This window comes from Capra hircus, chromosome 26, assembly GCF_001704415.2.
Source record: "Capra hircus breed San Clemente chromosome 26, ASM170441v1, whole genome shotgun sequence".
Lineage (NCBI taxonomy): Eukaryota > Metazoa > Chordata > Mammalia > Artiodactyla > Bovidae > Capra > Capra hircus.
Window position 1 is genome coordinate 28,559,663 of NC_030833.1, and position 13,874 is coordinate 28,573,536.

General features: G+C 45.3%; 1 protein-coding gene across 4 annotated transcripts in view; it reads right to left on the bottom strand.

The window, feature by feature from the left end:
- SUFU (SUFU negative regulator of hedgehog signaling) overlaps positions 1-11,617 on the bottom strand; it is a 110,055-nt gene extending 98,438 nt beyond the window's left edge. For 3 of the 4 annotated variants that reach the window (XM_013975113.2, XM_018041415.1, XM_013975114.2), the window contains exons 1-2: positions 11,254-11,611; positions 6,433-6,567 (exon numbers count right to left, since the gene is read on the bottom strand). In XM_013975113.2, coding sequence (XP_013830567.1) covers positions 6,433-6,567; positions 11,254-11,435 — 317 coding nt within the window. In that variant the 5' untranslated portion in view covers positions 11,436-11,611. Of the gene's footprint in view, positions 1-6,432; positions 6,568-11,253 lie in introns of all 4 variants that reach the window. The other variant, XM_013975115.2, reaches the window with a different exon arrangement.

The following is a 13,874-nucleotide window of genomic DNA, read 5'->3' on the forward strand; positions in this document are numbered from 1 at the left end:
CCAGAGCTGCAGGCTTCCGACAGGCATTTGGCAGCTGAAGCTCAGCTGTCTCACACCTCTCAAGCTGGGGGGTTGGAGGGTGGGGGTGGGGGACCAGGACAATCTTGGCCACTGAAATCAGCTGAGGGTGGCCTTACGGTTCCTAGAAAAGCACGCCCATCTCCCATGTGGCTGCCCCGAGGTGGAACTTGTTCCAGCTCTCCAACTTTAGAAATAACCTCTTGAGAACCTTTTAATTCAAACAAGTGCTCTCTTGTCCTGTTTCTTTAGTGAATATGAACAGGGAAAGAACTCGGATAAAACTGACCAATCCAGGGCTCATCCAATCAGTGTGCCATTCACCCCTCTCAGGGCTACCAGGGTGGGGCTCCCCTCCTGCTCACTGAAGAAAGCCTGCCAAGAGCAAGAAGAAACCCAGGGGACCCCCACCCTGGGCTTCTGCCTGTCCTCCATAAGCTATGAGGATAAAGTAAGACCTTAATGGGAAGAGGTACACAGTAGGCATTTAATAAATGCTGTTGACTGATTAAAATGGAAAAGCAATACAGAACAATAGCTAAGAACACAGGCTTTGGGGTTGCTAGAACTGATTGCTAATTTACCATATGTGCAATAAGTTCTCTAAGTGTAAATTTCTGTGTCTATGAGCAAGAGGTAATAAGAATTCCCTATGTCATATAATTACTATAAGGATAATATAAAGAACTTAGCACTACTCTAGTCAAAACTAAAAAGAAAAAAAAGTTTGCTTATATTATTACCTTAAAGACAAACAATGCTCTGTACATATTCCTTTCTCCCCAATCAGGAGAGAACACACAGAACATTTTATTTTTCACTTTTTAAAAAAAATTGAAGTAGAGTTGATTTACATTGTTGTGTTAATTTCTGGTGGACAGCAAAGTGATTCAGTCATACACATATATTCTTTTTCATTATGGTTTATTAGAGGATATTGGAGAAGGCAATGGCACCCCACTCCAGTACTCTTGCCTGGAAAATCCCATGGATGGAGGAGCCTGGTAGTCTGCAGTCCATGGGGTCGCTAGGAGTCGGACATGACTGAGCGACTTCACTTTCACTTTTCACTTTCATGCATTGGAGAAGGAAATGGCAACCCACTCCAGTGTTCTTGCCTGGAGAATCCCAGGGACGGGGGAGCCTGGTGGGCTGCTGTCTCTGGGGTCGCACAGAGTCGGACACGACTGAAGTGACTTAGCAGCAGCAGCAGAGGATATTGAATATAGTTCCCTGAGCTATATACAGCAGGACCTTGTTACACAGAACATTTTAGATGTCAGGAGACCCTGCTGCTAACAGGTCAGGAGACATTAACTTGCTATATGGCCTTTGGTAGGCTACTGTACTTTCTCAATTGCACAATTAAGAGAGATGGATTAAATCAGTGTTTCCCATTTGTCTGTGACTAAATAATACTGACTCGTACTTAAAAAAAAAATTCTCTTCTCAATTGTCTTTCAACTTTTCTAATCATACCTATGGCCAGGTTCTATTTGGTGTTCAGTTCAGTTCAGTTCAGTCGCTCAGTCATGTCTGACTCTTTGCAATCCCATGAATCGCAGCATGCCAGGCCTCCTTGTCCATCACCAACTCCCAGAATTCACTCAAACTCATGTCCATCGAGTTGGTGATGCCATCCAACCATCTCATCTTCTGTCGTCCCCTTCTCCTCCTGCCCTCAATCCCTCCCAGCATCAGGGTCTTTTCAAATGAGTCAACTCTTTGCATGAGGTGGCCAAAGTACTGGAGTTTCAGCTTTTGCATCAGTCTTTCCAATGAACACCCAGGACTGATCTCCTTTAGGATGGACTGGTTGGATCTCCTTGCAGTCCAAGGGACTCTCAAGAGTCTTCTCCAACACCACAGTTCAAAAGCATTAATTCTTTGGCACTCAGCTTTCTTCGCAGTCCAATTCTCACATCCACACATGACCAGTGGAAAAACCATAGCCTTGACTAGACAGACCTTTGTTGGCAAGGTAATGTCTCTGCTTTTTATTTTTTTAATTTTTATTTTATTTTTATTTTTTTTTATGTCTCTGCTTTTTAATATGCTATCTAGGTTGGTCAAACTTTCCTTCCAAGAAGTAAGCGTCTTTTAATTTCATGGCTGCAATCACCATCTGCAGTGATTTTGGAGCCCAGAAAAATAAAGTCAGCCACTGTTTCCATTGTTTCCCCATCTATTTCCCATGAGGTGATGGGACCAGATGCTGTGATCTTAGTTTTCTGAATGTTGAGCTTTAAGCCAACTTTTTCACTCTCCTCTTTCACTTTCACCAAGAGGCTTTTTAGTTCCTCTTCACTTTCTGCCATAATACTTCACTCATACTTACTAATCTCTTGGACAGAGAAAGCTGACCTCAGGCTTAGAATCTTCTCTGACAGACCAGAATTGAGCTAGAATTTAATAACATTGCTTTGTTATCACTATGTTTACTTTAATAAGTACCTTTAAATTATAGCAAGTGATAATGGTTTCCCATATATGGTAATGAATTAACTTTTTTTTTGTTGGCCACAGCATGTGAGAACTTTCCCCAACCAGGGACTGAACCCATGTGCCCTGCTGTTCTAACCACTGGACCACCAGTGGGACTTAACTTTTAAAAAGATATCAGTTTTTTAAAAGGAGATTCATTTAAAGAGAATATTCATTTAATATTACCATTTAAAGTAGGTAATATACTACAGGTGACAAAAATTATGAAGGCAGCAGTAAAAATTTTGGAAATACTGGGCTAGAAGATTTTGAAAGCTCCTCTTAGTTCCCAAAGCGAATGTTTGTGCCCAAGAGTGTCAGACTGCAGATCTCCCCCAGTCCCTTCCTAAAAGGTTCCTCTCCAACCTCACTTCCTCCCTGGAGCTTCTTCCAATCCAGCAGCCCGACTGCAAGTCGCTTGCTCCACTGTGCTCCCAGATCATGTTCCACATCATGGATCATAGCATTTATTTACTAGGAATCTTTACATTTATCCTCCCTCTACAGCAAGTACTCCTTGAGACAGGAATTTTGCCTTGGCATATTATCCTCAAGACATCTTATCCCTAAGACATCTGTGTCCAGTACAAAATAGAACTTCAGCACGAGATGAATGCTGAATAAATGAACTGAGGCTTCTGCCCTTTTTTTCACTGAATGAGAAGTCAAAAGACAGTGTAAGAAGACTGTTGCCAGAAATTCATTTGTTATAATTCCAATTCAATACCTCTTAGCTCTTAAGCTGGGTGAGAGAACACTCACCTTTCTGAACTCAGTTTCAAGCACTAAATTAAATGAGAATTCATGAACCAGTTTTAAAGAGGGCTTGCCACATGAAATGTTTGGAAAAGCAAACTTTTCTTCAAGAAACTTACCAGGATCAAGAAGAGACCAGTCACACACCAGCACAAGACCAATTACAAAGGTACTTTTGACTTCTGCAACATAGACCAGAACTCAGTAAATATCCAAGAACGTCCCTCCCATGTCCTTCCAGTGACAGGTTTTAATACCAGAAAATCCTAGGCTTGAATGGTGAGATAAAAGCCCAAAGGGAGGTCTCACCATTGTCATGAATGACATCTGAATATCAAAGTGTTTTATCACATAGAAATGACACACATATACAGGGGTACTGCTAAACACAGAAAGGCCCTTTTTCAAATTGAGAGGTTGCCTTTCCTGAAACATAGAACCTTCTCAATTATGTTCTTCATGTCAACTGGGCCTTGGATTCATATCTCAGTGGCGGGTAGACTGTACGAATCTTTAGGTCACATAGAAAACAGTATTTTTTTTAACTGGAATAAATCTGTCAACAAAAAGGTACAGGCTAGCGGCACTAAATATCCTCTGCAGGTTCTTATTAAAAATATAAACTAAAGTCCAGCACAGTCCGTTTACTCCCGCATCTGTTTGCTATTCTATCTCCATTATTAATAATGTAATGCAGGGTCTTGATTCAAGTAAGATTAATTCCCTGTTCCCAAAGCCTTCTGCTGACACTGCAATGAATATGTCTGGAAGGCTATAAAGGGCAGGCCCAGGCATTGCTCCCAACACGTGATCAGTGAGGAGATGGGGCCTGGGCCTCTGAACTTAACAAGAGTGAAGAGGAAGTTGAGTTGAGCCTGTGATCAGAGAGGTGGTATAGCCCAGTGGTTAAGAGTTCAGATTCAACAGCTCAAGTCAATCCTAGCTCTTTTATAGCCTAGATGTGTGACTTTTGACAATTCATTCAACCCCTCCAGGGACTCAGTTTCCTCGTGTACCAAACAGAGATAACAAAAAGACCTGATAAGACTGTAAAGCATTTGACACACTGATATGAAACACAGTAAGAACTAAAACAAAGCAAAAAAAGAAGAATATTATCATCTTCTTCAGAATCATCTCCAGCATCAGCCTCTTATGCTGAAGCAGGGCAGGAAGAGCCTGGCTACTCTTTCAATTTACACACACTAAGCAGCTTTCACCAAGATACCAAAAGGATGGCAATAAAAAGATAATATGCAAAGCGAAAAATAGGAAAAGATATAATAGAAATCGGCTCTTGCTTAACCATGCTAATAAGGGGGAGGGAAAACTACATTAAAATTGAAGAACCCTTCCCTCAAAAGAATACAGATGGAAAAAATTTTTTATTATACATTATTTTTAAATTTTAGAGAACATGATATAATTGTTTAAGAGGCAATGGAGTATAGTCATTAAGAGTACTGCCTGTGTTAGAATCCTGGTTTCAGCACTTCCAATCTGTGTGACCTTAAGCAAATTATAGAATCTCTTTGTATCTCAGTTTCCTCAACAGTAAAATGGGGCAAATATCAGTACCTACCAGTATTTTAGGGTTGTGGTGAAATTTAGCTAATACATATACATATAAAGTGATTAGAAGAGTACTTGGCTCATATTAATAATTAATGCTTAACAACTGTTAGGTTTTATTATTTTGTTGCTGCTATTTTTTCAGCTGACAGTGTTTAACTTAATATTAAAATGTATTTAAAATCAGTGATTAGAAAGGGAAGTAGGGGAGGCAGGTAGGATTGAGAAGTATCACAGGGCAGCAAACGGAAGATAGACTAGGATAAAAAATGTACTGCAGCTGATCTGAGCACAGATAACTAGAGGTAAAAAGGAAGTAGGTAAGATCCACAGAGAAACAGAGATGTACATATTCATGATAAAGCAGGTAGAATAAAATATTAATGGTAAAATCCAGGGAGCGGTATATGATTGATTGTTTACTGTAAAACTCTTTCAACTTTGCTTCTTTTAAAATTTTTATAATAATCTAGAGGGGGCAAATGGAGAAGGAATGGCAACCCACTCCAGTGTTCTTGCCTGGAGAATCCCAGGGACGAGGGAGCCTGGTGGGCTGCCATCTATGGGGTCGCACAGAGTCGGACACGACTGAAGTGACTTAGCAGCAGCAGCGGCAGAGGGGGCAAAAGGAAGTAGACCTAGAGGAATCAACTCAACTTTTGGGTCACAGCTATGCTGCCTGTACTCTGAGCTCAAACATCACAACAAGCTTGGAGAAACCTAACAGTTTTGGAATTCTCTCTCATTGACACTTTCCTGCACCAGATGAGTAGAGCTCAGGTCCTGATCTGGACCACATCGGCACAAGTGGCTACAGGCAGAGGGCAGAAACCCAGATGTTCCACGTGAGAAATGCCAAACTCAAGGGACTATGACATGATCCTCTCTGCTCAGGAAAACTTTGCTAGGGAAATCAAAACAGAGGAAGTCTTGTGCAGGCTTCGGAAGCAGGAGGGCGGACCTCTGACCTGCTTCTGACCTGCATGGACACTGCCCAGGTTCCAAGCGACAGGCACAGTCAGTCAGGTGGCACTTTAGGTAAGAAAGGGAGTGGGTCTTGGATCTCGTAAGCCCCTAAAGGCCTAGCAGCCCCCTGGGGTCTAAGAAGTCTTGTGACTCACAAGGTGAAACAAACCCCACTGTAAAAGTTAAATCAGAGCTGCCTTTTTGCACCCAAACTGATGATGATATCAGTTTATGGCCTGGGATTATAAGCAGGAGCCCCCAGAAGTGCAATATGAAGTCTCACCTGTGGGGTGGATACACTGCTCGGTACCCTTTCCCAACTGGGACTCCAGATTGCTATCATTCGGGACTTCCCAGCACTGTTCAACTCTGGATGTAGGTGTCGGCTCAATTTGGTGATGTACATGCTGTTACTTCTCTCTATTGTTTCTATTTCTTTTCCTTCTAATGACTGTATATTGAAATTAAGTTAATCTATTAAAAGTTGAAATTATTTATTTGTATGTAATGAGTGGTTTCTTTTGTTAATGAATCCCTCAAACCTAAAATGAAAGTAACACTTTTGGCAAAACAAAACTCAGAAATAAGGCTCAAGGCTAGGGAAGAGGGAGATAGAAGGCAAGAGTATACACTTACTCATGGACTCTGTTGTCACCATAGAGATCGCTCAGGCCAAAGCTGATGTAGTGCCAGTGCTCAGGGATGTTGGCAGAGGGGCTCCCCACATTCCTGTACATGCTAACATAGTCCAAGGGGTCTGGGCCACCCAACCTGCAAAAGACAAAACACAGGGATGTCAGCGTAAACCTTAAAGCAGACAATGTGAAGCTAAAGGGCTCTGCCTTACAAACCTACAGGCTCCATCCTGGATGAATCTGGGGTAAAAGAGAACTAAAGGGAGGGCCATACCTCTCTAGGATAAGACCAAAGGATGGCCAGCTGGAGGTAGCCCAGCCACACAAGCACAAGAGGCTCCCTTCTCCTATCTCAGGTAGAACCTCTTTTAGAAATAAAACAGACTGATTGCTCCCTTTGACTTCCTTCTGTTTCAAGTTACCAACCCCAAGTGGGATTGGCAGGGATTATCTCTCTTCCACGGTGCCTGTAAACACGCCAAGCTTCAAGGCAAGAAGTGCATCAGTCAATCAATGTGCCTCTGTTGAAAGACCATCCTGAGCATCTCCAATGGGCATTGTTACTGGAAGCAGAGGCTCGGCCCCACTCCTGCCTCTTAGACAGCTAATTCCTGAAAGACCATATTGTGCCCTATGTTAATTATAGTTTGTTCTAAACAGACCCAGTGCCTCCAGATCCCAGCCTGAACACCCCAGACCAAAGCTGGTCTTTTATCATGCAAGTGACAAAGGCCAAACTTAGGCTAGCTTAGCTCTGCACAGAGAACTGCAGCAGGAGCCCGGCTGAGCCCTGTGAGGTCTTGCAACTGCAAGATGATCCCGGGAGACGGCTGCCTGAAAGGTAGAGCTGGAACATTAAATGATTCAGGGCCTCTGAGGACCACATTAGACTTCCCCATAATTCCAACAGAGAGGCAGCTGAGGAAGAGATCAGTCATTAGCTCACTCTAAGGATTTAATTCAAGAAGGGTCCCTTTAGCAGAGTAATTAGTGATCTTTTTAAAAGAATCCTGCTTTTCTTCAGAATGGAGAAGGAAACGTGGTAGACTTGAGAGACAGACTAAATGGAAACCATTAGCACAAGGAAGTCTGCATTTAGCCCCCAAACCCTGTACTTGAGCTGCCTTGGACATCGGACGGTTCCACAGACGGCAAAAACTTTGCTTGACCCTGGGACAAGGATGGGGTACACTTGGCATTGGGGATTATATGCTGAAAGAACACAACCAACCAAATAAAAGATGTTACACGTATGTGATCCCAGCAAACATGCCAGTACCACACGATGCAAACACTATTTAAAACCAGTAGGTTTGGTTTCACCCTCTTTTGCCAGGACATTATTTGCCTTTGCAGAAGTCCTTATTCTCTGCTGGGAAATGCTAAGTTATTTATAGGACTTGCAAGAAAGTCGCTACAAATAGCTTAGAATCTCAACGGAGTGGATTAGGAAAAGAGATAAATCTCCATGTCTTTCCTTAACTCTGCTTTTGCCAAGTTAGTCACTCAGTCATCTCTGACTCTATGCAACCCCATGAAATGTAGCCTACCAGGCTCCTCTGTCCATGGAGTTCTCCAGGCACAAATACTGGAGTGAGTGGGTAAACCATTTGACTAATTCTACAATCATTTGGATTTAGAAAAGTTTGCTGGGGAAAAGAAGAAAGAAAGGGTGGTTACCCCTGCAAGGACCTCATGATAACTACAGAGCCCTGGAACAGGTGGGAATGATTACAGGCTCCATATCTGCTCTAGTCTCCCTGCTGCCGAGTCCCAGTCCTGCCCGGCCTTCAGCCTAGGTCCCTCCAGCAACAAGGGGCAAAACTGTGTCCACTCTTCTGTGCTCCCCATCTACCACATCCCTGACAGCCCTCGCCAAGTCTCCCAAAGGGCATTTCATCAAAGAGAGAGGCTTTACCTCAAAACTCCATCTGCAGAAAAGGACCAAGAGTCAAACAAAATTAGCCTTTTCTCTAAGTACATAGTGTTCTGTTCTACTCACTCGGAAACCTGATAGGAAGCAGATGAGTATGTGGAAAATCATCATATTTTGCACTTAGAAAAAGATGTTATCCCAGGACCCAGACCATCCCTCAATGTAAGTCCCTGAACACCTGACTTCACAGGGAAGTTGCCAGAGTGACCCAGGGCACTAGCTCTACTTCAGCTCCCTGACCAGTAAAGCCTCAGCTTTCAGCCATGATGTCCCAGTTGGCTAGTCAAGAAAGTCATCCTTCTGTCACAAGAAAAAAGAATCTCAATACACTGGGCCATAGCCAAACTGAGGCAGCCTCAGTCAGTCATCCTGCTATGAACACTGAAGAGGGCTTATAGGATCCTAAATGTGAAGGTTTATCAGTGAACCACTTTCAGGACTTAATTATGCAACCCCTTCTGAATTTTAGAAAGAACCAGTCCCTGGGCTGTTTCTTCTCATTTATTTCTGCATCCAGGCAGCATTTCTAATTTCACAAAGTGCTATACAATCGTTTTTATTCATCATTAGATGCTGGCCCATCTTTTAAGATAAGTCCTGACCTGGTTAACAAACTTGCAGCAACATGGGAAAAAAGGTTCACAGGGAGATGGAGGAAAAAGCAGATTCCCAAACTAATCTTAGTCCTTTGCATGTGTTCAATATCTTTTTCTTTTTTGCCACACCTCATGGTTTGTGGAACTCCCCCAACCAGGAATCGAACCCATACCCCCTGCAGTGGAAGCACAGAGTCTTAACCCCTGGACCGCCAGGGAAGCCCGTGTTCAACACCTTTTACAACTCTATCCTTCATGTCCACTTGGGTGACATAATAACAGTGGCCCAAGTCTGAGAGGGGATTTCTCCTTATACTCAAACAAGGCCTGAACAAACAGCATGCCAGAGGCAGGTCCCCTTTTTCTCACGAAGTATGCCAATAGAGTCCATCACTGTACATATTTAAATATAGTGGTACAAACCAACAAAGACCTACTGTATAGCACATGGAACTCTGCTCAATGTTATGTGGCAGTCTGGAGGGGAGAGGAATTCGGAGGAGAATGGCTATATGTGTATGTAAGGCTGAGTCCCTTCACTGTTCACCTGACACTATCACAAACATTGTTAATCGGCTATATACCAATTTAAAATAAAAAGTTTATGTACTGAAAGGAAATTATACCAGATAGCAATAAGTCAAGAAAAAGAAGTAAATGGTAAAAAAATGATAAAAATGAAATAAAATTGCCATAATTTGTAGATGAAAATAAATAAAAAGTTTAAAATGAGTGATTAAGTTATCAAGAGCTGCTTTTTACTCAGAAGACCTCTTCAAAAACTCCTCTCAACCAAAGAACATCGTGCCTGCCAGAGAAAACTGTGCTGCTGGCCACACCTCCTTTTGGCTACCAGACAGAGGCAGGCTGCTCCTGCCGCTCTCCCCACGGAGCAGGTGGTTGCTCCCCAGGCCCTTCACACTGTCAGCCTCTCCACATCCTCCCACAGACATAGGGAGCTGGCCTCCGCCCTAGGCAGCCCAGCTCCTGCCATCTCCAGAAGAAGTAAGTGGTTGCCACGGAGGGAAAAGACTCAGCCCTAAAGGAAGGTAACCAGTAAAGACATCCACTCTACTCATTCCCCCTTCGGGGGTACCTCCCCTTTGGTCACACCCCAAGTGCCTGCCTTGAACAGTCTTTCAGGAGCCAATGCAGGAGTTCATCTAATACAGTGCCTGCATGAAAGTGGTTTTGTACAGATTCAACTAGTTTCTTAGTCAACTTTTAGTTCAGCAAGACCATGAAGAAGAGTCCCCATAACAGAGGTGGCACGAAGAAACAGGTTACAAAAAGAATGGGAAACGAGAAAAGACCATTCCTTCCCCAGGGGCAGTCCATGTGTACATAGGTCTGATCTTAACAGAGTTACTTGGGGATTACTCTCAGCTCCCCTGAGGAACTGCTGCCTACATCTGGGCGCTCCAGACCACGAAGTTCCTCTTAATATCTCACTGAAGGATCCTCCCGTGTCCAAGCTCCGGATCTTCGTCGTTAACAGCAGCCTCCTTCAATCCTGAGCCAAACCATGGATCTCCCTGACCCAGCCTGCCCCTGTTCTAGCCAGTGACCTAGACCAAAGCAGCCGCGGAGCCAGAGGAAGCTCTGCATGGAGTAAGAGAACTGTGCAGAGTAAGCAGAAAGTTGATCGGGAGAAGCTGCTCCATCAAACTTCAAACGCAAAAGCACTGCACTGATATGAATGTCTGAGCTCATCCGGAAGGTATCAAAATGAGACCTCCCTCTCATCCCCTCACAGGCTCAACGCTCACATCCTAACCCACAGACCCACACCCGCCCCTACCCTGTGCAGTCCCGTGCCCTCCGAGCTCCGAGCTCCTCCGGCCGCGCGGCTCCAAAGCCTTCTCAGATGCTCCTCAGGCCCCGCCTCGCCTCCCCCATCTCACTTCAGCCGCCCCCCCTTCGGCTTCCCCGCGCCCACTTATGACCCCCTCCAGGCGCCCCCTCCTTTCACCACGTTTACAGTTCCCTCTTTCCGACCGTCGCCCCCTCAGCTTCTACCGACACCCCCAATTCACTCCATTCTTCTAATGCCAGTTAACCCTTCATCCTCCCCTCCCTTGCTAACCCGTCGCTACCCGCAGGCTTCGTTAACCCCTTTGTCCCCATTCCTAACTTGAGCCTTAACTTCTTCCCTCACAGCAGGAAGCCCTCTTCCAAGTGCTTTAACCATTCTCCTTTCCCCTCCAATTCCCTGGCAAATTACTTCGCCCCTGGCGCTTTAACCCTTCTCAGCCCGCCCCTGTCGGTCTCCGCGCGGCCCAAGACGTACCAGTACTTGACGATAGCGGTAACCTGGAGCGGGTTCGGCTGGTCTGGGTACAGGCGGCGGCACTCTCCGTAGATGGCGTGCAGTCCTGGGGGGAAGAGCGACGCGAAGGCCGGAGGGGCAGTAGGGCCAGGGGCCGGGGGCGCGGTGGGGCCGGGGGCGCCGCTAGGCCGCAACTCCGCCATCGGGGCGCGTAGGGTGCTGGGGGGACCGGGGAGGGCAGACGAGGGGGAGAGCACTGACGCGCCAGCAGGCGAACTCCTTGGGTGCGACTCCCGGAGGCGATGGGGGCTGCAGCGAGGTCTAGGCTCCGCGCCTGCGCAAGGCGCACTGTCCGCCCAGGCCGTCGCCGCGGTGGAGACGGCCAGAGGGTGCCTCGGGGGCCGCGGGGCGCTCAGGGGGCGGGGTGCCGGCGCGCCCTATTCCGGTTCCATTGGCTAATGTCTGTGCCAGTCACAGGTAGGGAAGGCGTGACTTGACAATAGGTCCCTCCTCCCTCTCTCTCCCGGAGTTGTGGGGGTGTTCCAAGGCTCTTCGCTTCCCCCTAGCGTTAGGAGGAGCCCAGGATTAAATAGAGATATTGGGACATCCTCTGAGGTGCTAGGGACCCAGGAAAGCTTTGGGAAGTGCGCCGACAAAAAGCATGTCACTGTTATGCTAACACGGTGCTCAGAAGGATTTATTTAATTAATTTATTTCAGAAGGATTTAAACATAAATGTAACAATGGATTGCTACAATGGATTGCTTCCTTCGTCCACGTAGCATTAAAAACGGAATTTTTTAGTTTCTAAGGCACCGGGTTGGAAATTATTTTCCTGCCTGCAATAACTTTACTTATAGTAATGTCTTCCACTCAATAATCTTGAAATTTCAAGAGAAAAGGATAGAAGAGAGTCCTGACTACTGGCGGAAAGTCCTGACTACTGGCTATTAACTAAAGATCCCCACAACATGAAGGAAAAGAGGAAATAATTTATTAGAGAAAAATGCACTGGGCTCCTTAGAAAGCAGTAACACATAATCTCTCAATTCCATTTTCTCATTCATCAGTGTCATTTCTGCTGCTGCCGCTGCTGCTAAGTTGCTTCAGTCGTGTCCGACTCTGTGCGACCCCATAGACGGCAGCCCACCAGGTTCCCCCGTCCCTAGGATTTCTAGCTCCCCATGAAAATTAAAGATATACTAGAGCAGTTCCTGGGCTTCCCTCGCAGCTCAGTCGGTAAAAATCTGCCTGCAGTGCAGGAGCCGTGGGTTCGATCCCTGGGTGGGGAAGATCCTGTGGCGAAGAAAATGGCAACCCACTCCAGTATTCTTGCCTGGAGAACCCCATGGACAGAGGATCCTGGCAGGCTACAAATCCATGGGATCACAAAGAGTCTGACACGACTTAGCTACTAAAGAGAGAGAGAGAGAGAGAGAGACAACAGTTCTGAAGCTATTAGATGAAGGATGTTTTAATGACCAAAAGATCATCTATACCAGTAGTTCCAAATGTCAGTCTTCAGACCAATATTAGTATGTTGCCAAGTTTACACCTTTCCAGGAAAAACATGAGAAAATCAACCAAAAATATTTTGTTGATTATTTCCAGTACTTTGGCCACCTGATGGGAAGAACTGGCTCATTGGGAAAGACCCTGATGCTGGGAAAGATTGAAGGTGGGAGGAGAAGGGGACGACAAAGGATGAGATGTTTGGAGGCATCACTGACTTAATGGACATGAGTTTGAGTAAGCTCCAGGAGTTGGTGATGGACAGGGAAGCCTGGCATGCTGCAGTCCATGGGGTTGCAAAGAGTCAGACACGACTGAACTGAACTGAACTGAACAAAATATACCTTTTTTTTTTTCCCAAAAAAAGCAAGCCTTATGCAATATACTTTCCTTTGTTCTAGGAATATGTTCCTCAGCTGTATGTATACTAAAATTTCCTTTTATTAGACTAAGAAGGTGGTTCAGTTCAGTTCAGCCACTCAGTCGTGTCCCACTCTTTATGACCCCATGAACCGCAGCACACCAGGCCTCCCTGTCCATCACCAACCCCTGGAGTCCACCCAAACCCATGTCCATTGAGTTGGTGATGCCATCCAATGATCTCATCCTCTGTTGTCCCCTTCTCCTGCCCTCAATCCCTCCCAGCATCAGGGTCTTTTCAAATGAGTCAGCCCTTATCATCAGGTGGCCAAAATATTATTGGAGCTTCAGCTTCAAAATCAGTCCTACAATGAACACCCAGGACTGATCTCCTTTAGGATGGACTGGTTGCATCTCCTTGCAGTCCAGGGGGCTCTCAAGAGTCTTCTCCAACACCACAGTTCAAAAGCATCAATTCTTCGGTGGTCAGCTTTCTGCACAGTCCAACTCTCACATCCATACATGACCACTGGAAAAACCATAGCCTTGACTAAATGGACCTTTGTTGGCAAAGTAATGTCTCTGCTTTTGAATATGCTGTCTAGGTTGGTCATAACTTTCCTTTCAAGGAAGAAGCATCTTTTAATTTCATGGCTGCAATCACCATCTGCAGTGATTTTGGAGCCCAGAAAAATAAAGTCAGCCACTGTTTCCCCTGTTTCCCTATCTATCTGCCATGAAGTGATGGGACGAGATGCCATGATCTTCGT